We start from the raw sequence: 20058 nt of genomic DNA, 5'->3' as shown, positions 1-20058 counted from the left end.
ATCCCACCATGGCCCGGCCAAGCCAGGGTGAGTCCAGGATGCCATCACTGCGGCTTGCTAATCAGAGAGACCTTGCTCTCTGCATGTGGCACTTGATATCTCTCCTAATTCAGATGTTTAATTTTAATTGTCTAGTCCCACAAATGCAGTTTGCAGGCACTTTTAATTAAATGATTGCAAATGGGTTCAGAGTTAGAGTAAGGAGTAGAAAAAGCCAGTTTTAATTTCTTCCTTTTCCCTCTCCTACCCTCTCCTGCATTCCTCCCAGGCTTGGCGCTGCTGCACCACCAAAGGCAAACTTCATTGAAGCTGACCAGTATTTCCTTCCATTCGAGCTAGCTTGCCAGTCCAAGTCCCCCCGGGTGGTCAGCACATCCCTCGACTGCTTGCAGGTACCATGTTGAAACTCATTGGTGGTGTCCAGGGGGTTTTCTGCAGGCCACCAGTGTCCTCACACAAGAGTGATGCTGGCGAGCCCCGTGTGCTCAGAATGCTCTCGGAGGTGGTGGGGAGAGGTGCAATCCCGCATACTCTTTTTTTTAAAGATTTATTTATTTATTTATACAAGCACTGGGTACAGTCAGAGCGTGGGAGGGTGAGAGAATCCACCAGAGCCAGAGCGGGGAGCAGAGCAGGCAGAAGGACCGAAGTACACTGCTGAGGGGAGCAGCGGGCGGCAGGAGAGGTCTGCGCGCCACGTGGGACCCTCCTCCGGTGGCTGGGGAGCAGCTGGGGATCGAACTGGCACTGCAGAAGCTGCGGGCAGCTTCACAACCCAGTGCTCAACCGCTGCGCCACCAGGGAGGCCCCCGCATACTCTTTATGGAGGCTTGTGAGGGAAGGAGCAGTGAGGGTTCTGAGCTTTTTAAGTAAAGGGAGAATTTGTTTTTATAGAAACAGTTTGTATGTTTCTTTTTTTTCAATTGAAGTCATTTGGCTTTATAATATAAGTTTCAGGTGTTCATTGTTGAAAATCAACTTGTGAATATAGTACAGTAAGGTCACTGCTAAGAGTCTAGTCTTTTATGTTTTTCTAAATGAAACCTTAAGCATTGATTGGAATATTTGGTACACATGGGCACATAGATATTTTTATGCAGTCACTTTCTTGATGGCATTAAAATTCATGATATGAAGTACAGAAATAGATACGATTAATTCTCATTACTTGCGGTAATGTATAAAGTTATTGCAGACACTGAATGAGCGAATACTAAACCACTGTTTCCGGAAGAAATACAGGGCTAGGTTCCTACAAGCCTCTGGTCACCACCACATGTTTGTCAGCTGATCACTACAGGACCTTGTTTTATGTTTTTCCTATTTAAGACACATTATTTAACATCTGTTACTGATTCATTAACAGTCAACAGCACTGGAATCCATGCTTGAACAGTACCTATCCAACAAATGTAATTTCTCCAGAGGGCACATCAGTGCCTTCTTGCTCTTGGGAACAGTAGAGAGCACTTCAGCACTATGCTCAGGGACATTTTTTTTTTTTTTAAAAAGATTTATTTGTTTATTTATACAAGAATTGGGGTATAGGCCAGATGCATGGGAGGGTGAGAGGATTCACCAGAGACAAGAGTGGGGAACACAGGAGAGGTCTGCCACACCATGTGGGACCCTTGCTGGCCAGCCGGGATCGAACCGGCGCTGCAGAGGCTGCAGACAGTTTCACAGTGTGGCGCTCAACCACCTGCGCCACCATGGGAGGCCCTCAGGGACATTTTAAATGACAAAAACACCCCCCAAAAAGGCATAAATGCAAAAACAAGACACTCAATAAACTTCACAAAAAGAGCTGAAACAAGTATCTCCTTGTTTGGCCTCAGCCAGGAATGTGCACATCAGGTGGTCCAAGTTCTTCACGCTCAGCTTGTGTCTGCCATGGCTGCACAAGAGCCGCGGTTGGTACTTTGTGATTTACAAGTAAATTTCAGTGCATGGTATGTTTGCATGTACAGACTCTGTAAATAATGAGGATTGGCTGTTTAGAGCCGCCAGTACTCTTGTTATCAGTTACCTTTTATTGATGAAGAAGCAGCAGTACAGAGAAGTTAAACTGGCTTTTCCAACAGCATGCAGATAGTGAGAGACAGAAGCAGCACCACACCTTGTGTTTCTTAATTTTTGGTCCAGCAGTTTTATATTTATTCTTAAGATTTACTCCTTAGGTTTCTAGTTACGTGAAAAAATGTTTCTTAACCCCAGTGGGCATCTACATCAGTGAAAACTTGACAAATTCAAAAAATACTTTGAAGACATTTGCAGTTTCCAATACTTTCTAGAACAGAATAGTGGCTAGGTTCTATGTTATGATAGTTAGAAGCTGTGTTGAATGAGAATCTGTAGCCTCATCTGGGTTTCTTAAGAAATGCTGTCAATTGACTGGTTATGTCTGCTGAGGCTGATGACTGTGAAGTGGCAGTGGGCTTAACACATTTTTGGCATTTCTCATCTAATATTTACTCTATTAATCGCTCTTCTTTGATGTATCTGTACTTGAAGATTGATGACAGCTCCTTCACAGAAGCAGCTCTTCCAAATGAGAAGCCATTTTCTCATTCAGTGTAATTCTGTGCAGATTGTCCTATGCGAAACATACAATGAGCCAAGAATTCTCAAATGGCAGACTCAAGTTCTACTTCTATCCTAAAATATTTGTTGCTGTGAACATTTTCTGAGGAAATTTGGCATAAGTTAATTTCCCTTGTTTTCTCCTCATGTTAAAGTTTAGTTTTGAGGGCCTCCCCATGGCGCAGCGGTTGAGCACTGGGTTGCGAAGCTGCCCGCAGCCTCTACAGTGCTAGTTCGATCCCTGGCCGCCGGGCGAGGATCCCACATGGTGTGCAGACCTCTCCTGCCGCCCACTGCTCCCCTCAGCTGTGTACCTCGTCAGTCTGCCTGTTCTGCTCTCCGCTCTGGCTCTGGTGAATTCTCTCACCTTCCCCCACTTCTGACTGTACCCAGTGCTTGTATAAATAAATCTTTAAAAAAAAAAAGAAAAGTTTAGTTTTGAACTTGGTGCTGATAGCCAACTTCATTGATACTAAGAACGATGGCTAACATGTATTGAGTGCTCAGCCTCCACTGGGCACTGAGTGCTTTATCCAAGCCTCTGAGGTACTTACTCTCATCTTTGTTTTTGAATGGAGGAAACAGGCTTAGAAAATAGTGACTGACACCCCCAAGTTTCCCTGGCCAAGAAGTAATGTAATTGGTGGGGGATCTGGAACTCCTTTACCCCCCGTGCATGTTCTTAACCATGTACCACATTGGACCTGCTGCCTGCTTGGTCAGCCAAGTTTTGTTGGCACACAGCTGTCTTAATCTGCTGGGGCTATTAAAATAGAATAACACGAACTTAAATACCACAGACTCACACAAGAGATATGTATTTCCCACAATCCTGGAGACTGGGAGAATCCAAGATCAAGGTACCCACTGGTTCAGTTCCCGTTGCGAGTCCTCTTCCTGCAAGTGATTGTAGCCAGCCATATTCTCACTGTGTCCTCACGTGGTGGAGAGAGAATCTAGCTCTTTAGTCTCCTAGAGAGCGCTCATCCTATTACGACCTCATCTAAACTTAGCCATCTCCCAAAGGCCCCACCTTCCTAACACCATCACACTGGGGGTTGGGTGTCAACATAGGAATTTGGTGGGAAACATGCAGTCCCAGAGCAACAGTTGTGCCCATTGGTTTATGTATTATCTGGGGGGGGTCCTTCCCACTCTTACCGCTAAGTTGAGTATTTGGAAATGACATCCATCTGACTTGCAGCGCCTAAATATTTAGTATGTGGTCCTTTACAGAAAAAAATTGCCAACCTTGCCTCTTCACTATTACCCCATATTACCCCACTATTACTTCACTATTACCCCATTATTCTGACCTCTCTAGTTAAAAAATATGTTGTGTTTTCCTAGAAATAGTGTTTCTGGCACTCCGTTTCTGAGAGTATCTTATCTGATGGAAACACTGACACCCTGCTTTACTTCAGCTGCTGTCTTTAGTTGTCAGTATAAAGGTGTAGTTACCTGTCGTGAGCCTTATGACATATGGTAGCTCTTCTTTTTAGAATGGGAGTTCTCTGTAATTTAATAGGTGCTCTGGTTTCTTTAGTTAATATACAAAATTCAAAATGTTTTGGAAAATGTCCACAGAAGCATGGAATACTGAATGAAAAGTCATTTCCTCTTGGTGGTTGACCTCGAAAAGCCTGGGTGACAGGCTTTTTCCAGTATTGGTGAGGTAACTGCAGTCTTGAAAATGGGAGGCCAGCACCTAGGGGTACAGGTTGGTGGCGGCTGACTTGAACCAGCTGCAGATATGCCCTGAACATTTGAAAATGTCCTTTTTTTGAGCTTGGAGAGGTAATGGGGCGGCAAAGGTGCTCAGAGTTTGGTTTGCCACGTGCACCGTGAGTTCAAAGTTCTCTCTCCTGCTGGGAAAAGCCTGGAGCCTTTCCTGGCTGCAGCTTCTGTTGCAATAAAGAATCTCTGCATTCCTTCCTTTGGCATCTGCTATGCTATATACTTCCCCAAGACCTGGTCTGGGGAAAAGGGTCAGGGTTCAGTCTTGTCCAAGCTTTTTCTGGCACATATCAGTAACATGTTTTTTTAGGAGATCCTCCTGATGTGTTCATTCCCATGTCATCAATTGTATGATTACATGCATGTACTGCTGTTATTAAATTACTTTTAAAACAATAATACAAGGAGAAATAGAAATAGAGTTCTAATACTGTCTTTCTACATCACAGTGAAGGCTGTGGGGAACCAATGGTCTGTCATCCTGTTCATACTACAAGCATTATCTTTTAATTCTTATTTCTAGAAAACTTTGGATTTTTTTTAATGTACATTTTAAAATCCATTTTTAATTCTATTAGTTGTACATGAGCATCGTCTCTTGAATATTTTTTTAGAATTTTACAGATAATGCTGAAGTGTCTTGGACCCCAAACCCAAGCCCAGTTGCCTACTTTGATCACAGAATTTTCTTTTTCATATATATATATATATATATATACACACACACACACACACACATAAAACCATTGGCGTTAATTTTTCTGTCTTCTCACATTCAGCAGTGTTTTTAAGATCCAACTATATTGCTGCATGTAATACAAAGCATTTCTTTTGACTGTATTTTGTCACATCTACATTACTACAAAATATATGTGGGTATTTTATGTGAGCATTTTATTTGTCCCTGCCCTATAAGGGGGCACTGTAAACTAGATTACAAGAACAATCCCTGTCAAGTAGCCTCCTCAGACACATGATGTATCAGTGAACCAGCTGCCCAAAGGTCTCTTTCTTCTGTCCCTCTTCCCACCTCATCGCAGCATCGGCAAGGAGTAGGCAGGAACTGCTACTCTCCATTTCTGCCACCCCCACAAAGTCCAGACCACCGGCATCTCCCTCTGGACATTTGAGGTAGTCATTTCATGGGTCCGTTGTTTCTACTGGTGGTACCTCCAGCCTATTCTCCACATCAGAGGAGCCTTTAGAAATCTATCACATCGTGATCATTCTTTGCCTAAACCTGCCAGAAGCTTTCCACCTCACTCACTGTGCAAAGCACTTTGCTCAAGCGAGCTTGCCAAGCATGCTCATGCTGCTGAATCTCTGATATGTTTCCAGGCTTTTCTGTATACATTTACAAAAATACTTCTACACATACTCACCTCATCATTTTCTAAAAATAAGATCATGCTATGCTTATCACTACAGTTTGTTTTTTTCATGATGTCTGCAAATCACACAGGGCCCCATAGGTCCCAGTCGGGTCTTTTGGCTTTGGTCTGCAGCCTGGAAAATATACACCCTGAGTAAAAGGGTGTATTCAATCTTATTCATCATTGTGCCCTCAGTACCCAGAACATACTTGGCACAGGGAAGGTAAGAAGGCAGGGCTTGGAAGGCCCACAGGACACAGGAATTCTGCTGTCCTCTGGCCTGGTCCCACCCACAGACAAGAAAGTAAAGTCAGACTTTAAGCCCTCTCAATTTGAAGAAAGGGTGCCTCTGAAAGAGTCTGTAAAAAGGAGTATACTTCTAATCTTTGATCAGGTTTGAATTAAACATCTAGCATTTTTGCTTTGCAGCTTGAGTGTGGGGTTCAGTGGTGCCTCCCTTTCAACATTCATATTTTAGGACTCTATCCAGCCTGTATTTTAGGACTTTGTATAGCCTGTCCCACTCATCACTCGGTGCTCAGAATGGACTTGGGTTCTTTAGGAGGAAGGAGGAAGCAGAGTCAAAAACCATAACTGATTGACCAGGTACCCAGCACTGCCCTCTTCAGAAGCCTGCATGTATTGAGCAGTAAGAGGGGATGAGGAAAAGGGCGTCTGTATTTCAAAAATACCATTCAGCACAACACCCACCCCCATCTGGAGATGCCTGGGATTGGACTTGATCAGCAGAGTGTGTGCCAGCCTCTGTCCAGTCCATGCAGGCTCCCTTCCCCCTACCCCGCCTAGTGCATCAAATGTTTACTTGCAGCTACTTTGTCTTAACTGTTTTTCTTTCTACCTATTGAGTGGTGGTGCTTTCAAGGCTGATGATGGGAAAAATCACTGGGATGGGGTGTCAGGCTTGTGCAGGGTGGCAGGTATTCCTGTCACAGGGTGGTGACTCTGTAGATGACCCCAGGATCTTGTGTCCCTTTGTGCAGCTAGAGGCAAGGATGTGACAAGGGTAAAGAACAGAGGCACATTTTTAAGAGTCTGTACTACATCATAGGAAGCAAAGAATGCCTCAGAATTCAGTGTCCCAGAGGGCTTGTGTCAGAGGAGTACTTCTTTCACCAGGTTAGCCATCAAAGTAAGTAATCTGGACTTAGAACTGCACTCTCCTTCTGGAGTCCACCCCGGAAGTCCTGGTTCAGTAGGTGTAGGTTCAAGTCCAAGAATGTGTATTTTTAATGAGCTACCTCAGGTGATTCAGAATCTCAGCCAGCTTCGGAAATCCCCCTACCCTTTGAGTTTCAGGTTCTCCATAATGAAATCCAGGTCATGATTAAGGTCACCCAGGCAGGTGACCTCTCAAAGGTGTCCCCTGGCCAAACCCATCTGTCACCTGACCAAGAAGAGCCACTTGTCTCCAGCCACATGGGTGACAAACACTGTTCAAGGACATCGGTGTAGACAGTATGCTGTCATGATTCTGCATTCAAAAAGGCTCAAAGTATGTGGCTAAAGTGTCATTCCCACCCCTGCCACGGTGCAGAGTTCTCCCCCCAAATAAAACATGTCATCTTTGGGCGAGACAGGAGAGGTCTGCTGCTCCATATGGGTTGCTCCCTGGCTGACTGGGGAATAGAACTCATGCTGCGGAGGCTGCGGACAGCTTCATAGGTTGCGTCTCAACCCCTGCACCACCAGGGAGACCCGAAAGTGTTTATGTTTTTAAAAGAACATCATCAAGGAATATTTCAGTACATGCAGCTCACCACTTGAAGGTGTACATTTCAGTAATTTTTGTGTTTTAACAAATGTGCAACCATCACACAATCTAATTCTAGATTAGATTCTCACCTCAAAGAAATCAGGTGCTTATCAGCAGTCACTCCCCATTTTGCTCTGACACCCTCACCAGGCAGCCTTTCACCACTGTCTGTCTCAGTTTTTGTACAAGTGGTTGTGGAACATACTGGGGAATATTCTATATCTTGTTCTGCACTGTTTCACTATTGTGGGGCTTTCTGCCATTGGGAGACAGGGTGAGCACTGTCCTCATGGGGGGCAGTGCCCGCCACACCCCAGGGGGCAGAGGAGTTGTGGGAACCGGAAGTTAAAGGCCATGTGCCTGCCTGCATATTGCTGCTGTGGGCGGCCTCAGTCCTGGCCAGGCGGAAACTTCTCATCCATGTTCCTTCTGTTTAGAAACTCATCGCGTATGGGCACATCACTGGCAACGCCCCCGACAGTGGAGCCCCAGGGAAACGGCTGATCGACCGGATCGTGGAAACCATATGCAATTGTTTTCAGGGTCCTCAGACCGATGAGGGAGTTCAGTTACAAATAATTAAGGTATTTCTGTTTGCCTGGCCTGGATTTTAAATGAGAAAGCTAGACCCTTTTAGGAACTTGGGCTCCTAATTTACCATGTGTAAGTTGTATCAAGTGGTGCTGAGCTGGAACAGGAAAATGTAAGCATCGCTTAGATCTTTTGTTAAGTGTCAGGATTTATTAGCATGGATGGAGACACAACAGTCCCACTAATAATAGTGTAAGTTATTAATTAAATCAGTTTGAAATCCTCTCCTCTTCCCTCTTCGAATTCTGGGTTCCTGTTCGGACATTTCTCCTCCGGTCCTTGTTGATACTTTTATCACCAATTTGCCCCTTATCCTCTTGTCCCCCTAATCTACTTCCCTGTTCCATTTCTGCTGGGTGTCAAGGGGTGGTACCATTTGCTTGCTGAGAGCAGGAGCAGAATGGGTGTGGCCAGGTTCCCAAATCTTAGGTCCTTAATGGTGTCAGCTTTGGCACGATGGCTCCTTGTTAGCCACACTTTTCCTTGAAAACCCTTAGGGGAACTGGGAAACTGACACCCCCTCCCCCAATCAAAGAGGTCATTTTTCACGTTGGAGCATTTCCCTCCTGAGAGGGAAAATTTTATATTTTTCAGCTTTTAAAAAAGTGGATAGAAAGCCCTCTTCAACATAATTACTTCAAATAATTACAGAACCATCTCCTTAAAATTTATAAAACCAACCCAAACAAAACCAAAGCCAAACCCATAGAAGAGGCTAGCTGTTGGAGTTGGGAGGGTGGCCAGGTGGGAGGAGTCATGAAGGTGAAGGGTGTGGATTTTTGTTTTAGGCTCTTCTGACAGCAGTGACGTCGCCGCACATAGAAATCCATGAGGGTACTATCCTGCAGACCGTTAGGACATGTTACAATATCTATTTGGCCAGCAAAAATCTCATCAATCAAACCACTGCCAAGGCTACTCTTACTCAGATGCTGAACGTCATTTTCACCCGCATGGAAAACCAAGTGGTGAGTTGCTGGTGCTGGAACAGTTTCACGTGTGCCCTCAGCGCCTGGCGGAAATCACTTGGCATTTTAGAGTTTATAGCTCTTTCTCTGGGTTCTCTGTATGATGTTTTCATCTTTGCTTTTAGAAGTGGAAGGAGAATCTAGCATGGGCTTTGACATTTGCATTCAGAATTTGCTTTGAGTTTATCAAAGCAATTTTTTTTTTTTTAAGATTTTACCCTTCTATTTAGAAAATTTTTAAACAGTAAGCTGACATCTTTTCTGTTCTGTGTCAAAATGCTGCGACCACTTAGATTGAATTTCTTTTGTGTTGCTTTTCAGTTGCAGGAAGCCAGAGAACTAGAGAAACCAATCCAGTCGAAACCCCAGTCTCCTGTGATCCAGGCTGCAGCCGTGTCCCCAAAATTGAGTCATTTGAAGCAGAGCCAGGCACAGAGCAAACCAACAACTCCTGAAAAAACAGATTTAACCAACGGTGAACATGCCAGCAGTGGTTCTGGAAAAGTGAGCTCAGAGAACGGAGATGCGCCCAGAGAAAGAGGCTCATCCCTGTCAGGTATGCCTCGCACTACCCCTTCTCAGCTGTGAGAGGGGGGTCCTCCCGTGTCTGAGGGCCAGCCGCAGGAGTCTGGTGACATCGGCGAGAAACCCCTGAGAGCAGCTTGTCTCTTTCTGGGCCTTTCCCTTGCCATCTCCTTTGCTTTCCTCTCTGGGAGCACCCACCAGGGGGCAGCTGGCTGATGTCCCATGGGCCGTTGTATTTTTCTCTAAACAGTGCTTGGCTTGTGTCTGGCTGCTGCTTCGTGGTGTCAGCTCCAGCGCAGTGGGGTCAGTTGGGGCATTTATCTCCTCACAGCTAATTATTTAGGTAGTTAGTTGCTCCTTGTCTGTCTCACCCACCCAGAAGAGGACAAGGCTCTTCTCTGTGCTGTGTACACAGCACCTCTGTGCCTTGCCCACTGCCTGACAGACGCTGTTCAGACGTGTGTGAAAGGAGCAAGAAGGTGGGTGGGCGGATGCATCGATGGACAGCTAGACTGCTAGTTTTGTTTTTGTCTGTGACCCAGTATGTTAATTACTTTTTATGCTTTTTCAAATGAAAGAGAGATCCCATGCTTGATTGTAGCTTTAAAGTAAATATAATATTAGGCATGAAATCATGAGTTGGATTGTCACAAGATTATTTTTAATGTTTGTAACTTTTGTGAACCAGACCCGAGATTCATACTTTTCTCCTTCGCAAGGAATTTATACCTCCCCCAGTGATCCTGTCAAATAATTCTTAACTCTGGCTGGTTGTACTACCTGGAACCTCTGACCTGTCTCTGTAATTGCTCTCATATCTCTTCTTCACATTATTGGTGATGGTTTCTAGTGGTGGCATGTTCCTGACTAGAGCAGCTTTTCTTTGGAATTTACCAGAGCGCTTGGCATACATAAGAGCAGAACACGTGTTGTTGCTGGAATGTTGCTCTGAGTCCATTCACTCGGGGAAAGAACAAAAGGGAAAGTTGCTGGCTGCATGGCATGTGTCACGGGGAACAGAGTGGGTGGGTGTCTTCTCAATCCTGCTGCTGTGTGTCAGGTGTCAGGAAGGTGCTTGAGAACTCCTGCCCCTCCCCCCCACACACACGTCACCTTTGCCTTCTTAACTCTCAGGGCGAGGAGCAAGTTTTTACTGTAACCCTTATCAGGCTGCAGTCAGTCAATAAACATTAATATTTAAGCACGCTGTAGTAAGCAGCCTGTGCAAAAAGAGTAAGGCTTGCAGAGCTGCAGGCTAGTCTTCCAGTGCAGCCCACTTTCTCCACGCAGCCGCAGTGATCTCGCAAAAGCATAAATTAGACCATGACCCTCCTCTGCTGAACCCCTTGGTAATTTCCTGTACCGTATTCCAAGAAAAATCTGTGTCGGCTCTGGATTCCAGGGCCCTGGGAGATCTGCCCCACCTGCCCACCTCTGTCTCCTTGCACCTCTTTCCCCCTTGTTTGCTATACAATGCACAGGTACTGGTTCTGGAAAGTGCCTCAGTGCCTTTGCACTTATTTTCCCTTCCCTGCAACTCCCCTACCACCGTTTATCTTTAGATCTGATAGTTCAAACTGAGAGGGGCTACCCTGATTACCCTCTTTGAAGCTCTCTATCACTCTGTCCCATCATCCTCTTATCAGTACCTGAGATTACACAAGAATCTGTTTACCTAAAACAAATGGCAAGACCTAAGTCACCTTGTTCACCACTGTATCTCCAATACCTGGAAGCAGACAGTAAATAATTTTTTTTGAGTGAAGGGGAAAAAAACATGATTTTTTTGAGAATATGGTTACACAGCAACACGGTAACTTAACCTTGTGCTCTAACGAAGAGAATGACTCGTAGTTAGGGTCTTGTGTGGATTTTGTTGCTTGTACTCATGCGCTGTGTGAGGCTTCTCCCAAGAACTGGTAATCAGATTGCCTGTGAGAGTCACACTGCACACCTGTGAATGGTGGGTTGGAGTGGAGGTGAGCAGCTCCATGTTAAGTTTAAGGATACTTGGCTCATTTTTTTCTCCTTGTATCTCTTTAAGGGCAAAAAGCGACGCAACTCTCAAGTACTACAAGCACTATCAAATCGAGAAAATGCGTCCTCCCTCCACCAGTAACAGAGGCTCTGAGCAGACAGCCTAAGTTCAGATGCTGGCCCTGCCACCTCGTAGCTTTGTGGGCTTGGGCATAATCTTCAGCCTCTCTAGGCTCAGTTTCCTCATCTGTAAAATGGGGATACAACTAGTCGCTATTTATAGGTTGTGAGAATTAACCTTTCAGAGCTGTATCTGACACTTAGGATTATGTAAGTGTTTGCTAGTATTATCTTTCAAATACATTTCAGATTTAAATTGAGTTAATTTAAAGAAAGATAACTACTATTTCGGGTATCTGAAAGTGGGCCTAGTTTCCCTATTAGCAATACCAAGATCTCAGCTTCAGGAATTTTATGATTTTTTTGTTCACCACCAACAAAGTAGTTTTGTTAGGCTGAAGCTTCATAAAAATAACGAAACATGCCCCCAGGTCCCCTTCCTTTCTGACTTGCTTTTGACATAACTGCATTACAGGGAAGCTTTCTAGCTCATTGGTTTTCAGCATTTTTATTAGCTTTCAATGGACATTTATCTTGCCAATAAGTTCCCTTAAGTATTTCTTCCTGTGCAGGAACCATATTGACATGTAGCCAGAATGTGACAGCAGACGGCTTTGTTCTCTGGTTTTTCCCTTTCGTATTTTTATGTATTGTTAAGTGCTTAGGCATTGGACAGAACTAAATGCTAGAAACTGGCATGTCTCGTTTTATTCCGTGTGTTCACATTTATCCCTTCTGACTCTAGATGTCCCTCCTCCCACTCTGCGTTTTTCCTGCCACTGTAGCATACAGTATAATTTACTTCTTTATTGGCTCCAGCTAGAATGTAAGCACCTTGAGGTTAGGAATCTGTGTTTTAAACACTGATGTCATTGAAATGCCCAGAATAGTGCCAGACACGGTCACTCATTTTGGTGGCTGAATGAATGTGTCTTCGGTGAATATGTGTGTACTCCGTCCTCCACAGCCCCTACTTCGTTGGCCAGAAAATAGGGCATGGGGAGACCTGTCTCAGATTCCATCTATTTTTGTCTCATTGTTCTTAGCATAGAATGTCCATCCTCAAAGTCACCTTATGGTTCAGAAGGCTGCCATTTTGCTCCAGAAGAAAGGATTCCCACTTCTTGCTGGGGCAAGAAGTCTTCCTGGAAGGTGCCATCCCCAGCAACGGGTGCTTACCTGTCATTGAGTAGGTTGGTCACATGGCCATCCTTTCTGCTCAGAAGTCTAGGAATGTAGGCACAGCCCCTTCCAAAACAAAACTGGACATCTGTTAGAATAAAGGTAATTGGTAGTGCCTGCCCTAGGGACTGTGCTCCCACTGCCTAGGGAGGGAATGGCACGGTCTCCTTTCTGCACCTATACAAGGTGACCATCTTAGAGAGTCAGTGAAATAGATAGGGTCCAGTTCCTGATCAGTTGTGGCTTAGTGTGACTGCTGGACGTCCCAGTGGAACCAACAAAGCCAGTGCTTTTAAGTGTACTCTGAACCGTGCAAGGATTTGATTTGTCTACCACTTTTAACATGCTTGAAGCTGAAACAAAGCAGACTTATTAGTGGTCATGATGACATCCAGGAAAGCCTCATCCCAGACCTACCCCAAGCTGTCACATCAGCAAGGGAAGCAGCCCAGGGCTCCTGCTGCTTCTGGGCCTCTGTTGGGATTTTCCATTTGCAACTCCAGCTACAGAAACCTTCTGTCAGAATAGGGCTTACTGACTCTCCCACCCGTTCCAGGCCTTGTGAATCTGTTGATTTTGCACAGGTGATTTTATGGATCCAGCCTATCAAGGAAAATGAGTCCAGTTCTCTTATCTGTCCAGAAAAATGTGATTCTGATGCTGTGTAAATGAAAAAACTGCAGTGCTGGAAAGAGGAGATGCATGTTGAAATAGAGTTGTTTTTTTTCTCCTCGGAAATAAAAAGATAGTAAGGGCTTTAATTAACTGAAACTGCAGTTATGGTTAGTTGGGAAATTTCAATATGGACTTATTCTCCGAGGCCACTCCGAAATGACAGGAGTGAGCAGTCTTCTGTCACAAGGGCGTCTTCTACCACAGTTGCACTCTACCCATAATACATGCAGGCCTGAGAAAAATTAACATGTGATGCTCATTCTTCTTTCAAGCACCATTTTACACACTTTGCATATATCGCCTCTCTTACTGCTCACAGGGTCCTGTGAGGTTAAGTGCTGTTGTACTCATCCTTGTTTGATGCTGTTGGGATTGAGGCTTGAGAGGTTAAGTAATTTAAGTCCTCACATTGGGAAGTGGCAGAGCAGGGACCTAAACCAGGCACATTGGCTCCAGAGCCCATACCTTTAATACGGCATTGAAGTCGCTCCCATAAAGAACATTTTCTCTCTGATCTTCTTAAACCATCCTGTTTGTCTTCCATTTTTCCCACTTTTGACAGACACACTAGTGGATGTGTGTTACTTCCCTACTCAGTGCACCAGAGCAACACAGGTGACTGGCACTTGGCCTCAAAGGAGGAGAGACCGTTGGGAGAGGTGAAGACTAAGGCAACAGGTCATCTGCAGAGTTTGTGCCCTGCTTAAAGGGGGCAGTTCTCCTGCTTCCAGCCTGTTGTGGCCCAGTGTTGTCAGATAGTCTTTTTTACATAGAAGCCAGATCTGAGTTCGTTTTAAATATTTACAACTTATTCAAAAGTTTTTAAAGCACAAGTACTTAGGCACAATGAAGTGAACAGAGTGGAAAGACAACAGAATGGGGTGAAATATTTGCAGAGCATACCTGACAAGAAGTTACTATCCAAAATACATAAGACGTTCATACAACTCAATAGGAAAAAGCAAATAACCCCACTAAAAAATGAGCAAAGGACCTGAATAGGCATTTCTCTAAAGAAGATACACAAATGGCTAGCAGATATTTGAAAAGGCACTCTACTTCACTAATCCGGGAAATGAAGATGAACACGTTTTGGAGCTCTAACAGGACTTGACGTCTGCTGAGTAGAGAAAAGTGTTACCCTATACACAAAAAGAAAATTGTAACTATATGAGGTGATAGATATGTTAATTAGCTTGTTGCTTTGATTATTTCACAGCATAAATGTGTATCAAACCATGAAGTTGTATACCTTGAATATATGTAAAATTTTTATTACATAAAGCTGCAGGGCTGGGGGAAGAGCGAGTAGCGGAGGCATGACGCTTTCAGCAGCCACCTCACGCTTCTGCTCTCATTCACCCCGCCTGCGGCTCCTCTGTCTACAAAGTGTGTTCATCATGCCCGTGTTTCTTGGGTGCCGTATGTGTACAGGGACTTGGGAATGTACGGTAGAGTTCAGAAACTGTCGTCATCGTTCTGTTAAATCATAGCATCAGTGAGAGTTGGACCTGGAAAGGAGCCTGGAAATAGCTCGTCACATGTTTACCGAGTCATGGTGTAGAGTGCATGATGTTAGGTTGGCTCACAAGTGAACAGTTTTCATTTTAAGAGTTAGGCATTTGTTTTAACTTGCATTCGAAAAGGTAAGCATATAAAACCTGATTTTGTGAGTATTAATGCCTACAGTGAGGTGATTTAAGAGCACGGGTGAGTACATAGACTAGAAATAGGGCAGAGATTTGGAGGTTGTTTGAGAATGACTGAAGTGTCCATCAGTCTAATTTAAACCATCTTCTTCAGATGAGGACGAAATGTGCTTAGGAGATTGTGTCTGTGGCTGCAGACTTTCCTGACATCCATTTAAGTTCTTTCTTGCTCTAAGAAAAGCATGTAACATGAATATTTGCATACTTATGGTGGGCTAAGTGCTTCATGGAAATACTTCATGCTGTTTTCCAGGACCCTGTGGACCAGACGCAGAACTCATATAAAAAATAGTGGCTCGATTGAAAATCTCATTAAGAAAGAATTAAAAGGGCTGTAATTTGGATTTGCTGATTTAATAACATCATGGCCATTTTGGGCAGTGTGACATTTTATGAATCAGTAATGTTTACTTCTAAAAGTCTGGTCAAGGACTTATAAACCCTCCAGAACTAGTTTTCCAACAAAAGCAACTGGTACCAAACCTCTTCAACTTAAAGTTAACATTTTACAGAATGATTCAATGTAAAATGTAGTAAATCCCCAACAGTACATTTGAAACCTCATTTTACATTATGGGTTTATAGTGTGAGGCAGAAGACTCGTGGTAGTGAGGTGAGGGCACAAGAGAAAGCTCCATCTTTTGTTCTGTCAGGAACCATCACTGGTTAAATCCAGTTCCTGCCTCCAACTGGGGGTTGGTGGAGCGGGCCCTGGGCCAAGCAACTGTGACTTAGGAAGGAAGAGGGTGTAAGTCAGAGGGTTTTATTGTTCCCCAAAGGGAAACTCAAAATCATGGCAGAAGCTGCCTAAGAGTTTCCAGATTTCACAGGATTGTCTTCTGTTGGCACAATCAAATTTGGCTTTGGAGGTTACTCATTTGCATCCTTTGCCTTCCAAAATGTAACTCTAGAGAACATTGGCATTTTCTTCTCCCCTTTCCTTTGTTTTCCCTGGAATTGCCCATGTGTTTGTGTTTGTGTGTAGGGACTGATGATGGAGCCCAGGAGGTGGTGAAGGAGATCTTGGAAGATGTGGTCACATCTGCTGTTAAAGGTGAGCACCAAGTACCCAGCCTTTCCTCCTACCTCATTCCTCCATAAAAGTCCTTAGCAGGATATATTTAGTGGTGGAGTATCCCACTACCAGTGCACTCATGGAGACTGAGTCTGCCATGTCTGCCCATTTATGTGTGAATTCAGTGATTTCTTGTTTTTAGTGGCTGATTTTATTTATTGGGATGGGGTTCAAGAAGCACCATCTGACCACTTTAGGTCTGTGTGCTCCATCTGGTGGCACGGAGGGGCACTCCGTCCATATGTAGGTTTTTCTGGGAGTGGGCTTTGAGCCCTGAGAGTGTCCCTTGCTGGTGAATTTTTGTGGCCAACCACTGATGTATCCAGAGGACAGTCCCCACATACACAGGTATTGGGTCCACAGGAAAGCTTTGTTTTGTTAGACTTCCTTTAGAACTCCCTCAGCTTCGTAGTGCGGTTCTAGTTGAATTAAACTTGTATAGATCCAGAATGACTATTGGATGATTTTTTCTTTGTTTATGCCCCAAATCTCAAATCAATGGCTATGTGTTAAACACTCAGTTCCAGTGCCAAAAACCAGTAATGGGTTGAGAAATCAATAAGATAGTGGAGTTGCAATCAGCACTTTTTTTTAATGACAGACTTAAATGAAAATAGAATGTAAGCTGCCTGTGTCATATGTTAAGAATTGGTCTCATGAATCGTGTTTCAGTTATTAATGTGCATAATGCCATGTACACGGTCATGAATTTAAAAATGTAGTTCTACTGAGAGCAGTGGTCAAAGAAATTTGAACAACGTCTTTCAGCTCTGTTCTTATTAAGATAGGCCACCACCAAGCTATGTGCATAGATTTTCTTTATTTAACTCCTTGCAGTAATGTCTTTAAAACAGAGTAAGTTTATTTCACACCTTTAGCTTTTTTTTCTGGGGTCAGTAAAAAGTTACCACATAATGAACATTTGATACCTTCTGTATCCCCCAGCCCCTAGCATAGAGCTTGGTACTTATTAGACACTTAATAAGTATTTGTTGAATGAATGTGTGCTTTATAAAACCATTGTTGAAGATTGTGCTTAAGTAATAAGTTGTTCATTAAAGATTCATGAGCTCCCAGGCCTCCCCTGGTGGCGCAGTGGTTGAGCACTGGGCTGCGAGGCTGCCCACAGCCTCTGCAGCGGCAGTTCGTTCCCCGGCCACCGGCGAGGGTCCCACAAAAAAAAAAAAAAAGGTTAATGAACTCCCCATTGAGTTCAGTTTGTCCTGATTTAACCCATATAGTATTAGTCCTTCAAGAAAATTTGTGCTTTTGTGTTTAGCTGCTTCTAAACTTTTTCAAACTTGAACAGGGGTTGGGCAAACTATGGTTTTATACAATTCTGTAGGCACCATTGACATGGACTAATATGAATGAAGCCTCCTGGGATTAGGGCTTGAATACTAGACTCATGTAAAGCCTAAGCACCACTGTGGAGAAACCCTTTCCAATATTATGTCAATCATGGGTTATTGGTGCAGGGAAGGGGAAGAAGCAGTACCTGGAAGGTTTTGTGAATGACTTCCTGGTGTCAAGCCAGGCCACCTTTAATGTGTTGATGACTTTTGCACTTGTGTTTTAGAAGCAGCACAAAAGCATGGTCTCACAGAACCCAAGAGGGCCCCAGGTGAGTTGGAGAGCCAGGAATGTGCTGTTCCCCCGGGAGTTGACGAAAACTCACAGACCAATGGGATAGCAGATGACAGGCAGTCCTTGTCATCAGCGGATAATCTGGTATGTTGGTGATCCTCCTGTGCTCATTTCCATTTTTACTTTTTTAGATGATGCAGAATTAAACTTCTATCAAAAGTAGTGAAAACAAATAAGCCCTACTTAGTTATTAGTCACAGCACCCTGGCCTGGCATTCTTTGTATTAGCTTCCATTCTTGAGCATGCTAATATTGGTTACCTGACATTGTTACTAAACTCTGTTTATTCAGACTTTTAAAAATGTACATTTCCTACCCTTTCTCATTACAGGAAAATAAGAAAACATAGAGAAGGAAGTAAGTCATCCATAACCCAGAGATAGCCCTTGTTAACATTTTATCTTTATCCTTCTAAATTTTTGTCCCCCTCATAGTCTTTTTCCACCTACGTAGAATAACACACTATATGTGCTGTTTTGTAACCTGCTTTTTAACATTTCATGTATATTATATACATTCTTCTGCCACATTTTATTTTTTTTTAAATATTTATTTATTTATACAAGCACTGGGGTCTGTACCAGAGGCAGAGAGGGGAGTAGAACAGGCAGAATGACCGAAATGTACTACTGAGGGGAGCAGCGGGTGAGACAGGAGAGATCTGTTGCACCATGTGGGAATCTCCCCGGCCTGGTGGGAATCTCCCCGGCCTGGCGGGATTCAAACCAGCGCCATGGAGGCTGCCGGCAGCTTCACAGCGCTGCGCTCAACCTGCTGTGCCACTGGGGAGGCCCTGCCACATGTTTTAAATAGCCTTATTGTTCTCTTGAAAATGCTGTGTACAACCATTCAGAGCAGGAAGTGATATGACATTAACATCTCCCTGAAGACATTATCTCTCTACTTTTCATCAGTGTTTTTCAACCTTTTTCATTATCATTCCCCACAAGGAATCTCTTAGTTTCTTTTTCCTAATCACCATACCCCCTTTCATGAAATTTTAAAGTCATTGATAAACTGGATATCTGTTTATGTATTATCTGTATCTTTGTATTTCATGCTTTAGAAGAATAAGTGCCTTTTTTTGCCCCTCTCCTCAACAACCAATTTTTGCTCTTTGTCCAGTTTTAATGAGGGGATGGGAAAATGCTATAACATTTGTTACAGCAGAATGCCATAGGTTGGGTGACTTACAAGCAGCAAAAGTTATTTCTTACAGTTCTGGAAGCCAGGAATTCCAAGTTCAAGGCATTGACACTTTTGATATCTAATGAGAACTTACTTCTTGGTTCACAGATGGCCATCTTGTTGCTGGGGCCTCACTTGGCTGAAGGATTAGGGATCTCTGTCACAAGCACACTAACCCATTCATGAGAGCTCCAACCTCATGACTTTGTCACCTCCCAAAGGCTCCACCTTGAAACACCGTGACATTGGGGATTAGGTTTCAACACATGAATGGGGGCGGGGGCACAAGCTTTCAGTCCCTGGCAGCCCCCTTGGGGTCATGTCACTCCATGAAGAAACATAGACAGGTATGAATTTAATCCAGAGGAGCAACTGTGTTTTATTCACAAGCCTGCAACTTGCTTTGTTCATTCAAAACTATTCCATGGACATTTTTCTATATCAGTACTTACACCTCTAACTAATTTTTTAAATGGCCATGTAAAAATTCTGTCATGTGGGTCACCACAATGTATTTAACCAATTCCCTGTTAGGTTCTTAGGTTATTTCACTTTTATTGCAGGAAAAATTCCATAGCAAACACCCTTCTAGATGCATCTTGAACACATCTTTCACACTTCCTTGAGCATGAGTTCCTACAAGTGGTATTGCTGGAAGAGTTGGGAACTTGAAGGTTTTTTGTCCTTTGTATCAAATTAGCCTGCTGGGGAGCTAATCTCTGCCTACCTGTAAACACTCAGTGTTCATTTTCCCATCCCCTCATTAAAACTGGGCAATAGCATTCATTCAGATCTCTGCTGGTGTGATGGGATGAAGATCCTACCTTAATGATTACTAGTAAGGTAATTTAGGCGCACCTATCATTTGCATTTCTTGGAGAGTTGTTTATTCTTATTCTTTGCCTGTTTTTCATTTGGTAGTAAGGTTTCCCTC

The 20058-nt window shown here is 43.7% G+C and overlaps 1 protein-coding gene across 3 annotated transcripts in view; it reads left to right on the top strand.

The window, feature by feature from the left end:
• Window positions 1-20058, top strand: part of ARFGEF2 (ARF guanine nucleotide exchange factor 2) — a gene marked incomplete at its 5' end in the record, with an annotated part of 77006 nt that overhangs the window by 14335 nt on the left and 42613 nt on the right. The window contains 6 exons of one of the 3 annotated variants that reach the window (XM_084247444.1): window positions 269-392; window positions 7905-8051; window positions 8847-9026; window positions 9348-9582; window positions 16188-16268; window positions 17869-18020. In XM_084247444.1, the coding sequence (XP_084103570.1) occupies window positions 269-392; window positions 7905-8051; window positions 8847-9026; window positions 9348-9582; window positions 16188-16268; window positions 17869-18020 (919 nt within the window). The remainder of the gene's footprint in view (window positions 1-268; window positions 393-7904; window positions 8052-8846; window positions 9027-9347; window positions 9583-16187; window positions 16269-17868; window positions 18021-20058) is intronic. The other 2 variants (XM_084247443.1, XM_084247442.1) reach the window with 2 other exon arrangements.

Source organism: Talpa europaea (assembly GCF_964194135.1).
Source record: "Talpa europaea genome assembly, chromosome: 11".
NCBI classification, from domain to species: Eukaryota; Metazoa; Chordata; class Mammalia; order Eulipotyphla; family Talpidae; genus Talpa; species Talpa europaea.
This window is presented reverse-complemented; position numbering and strand designations above follow the sequence as displayed.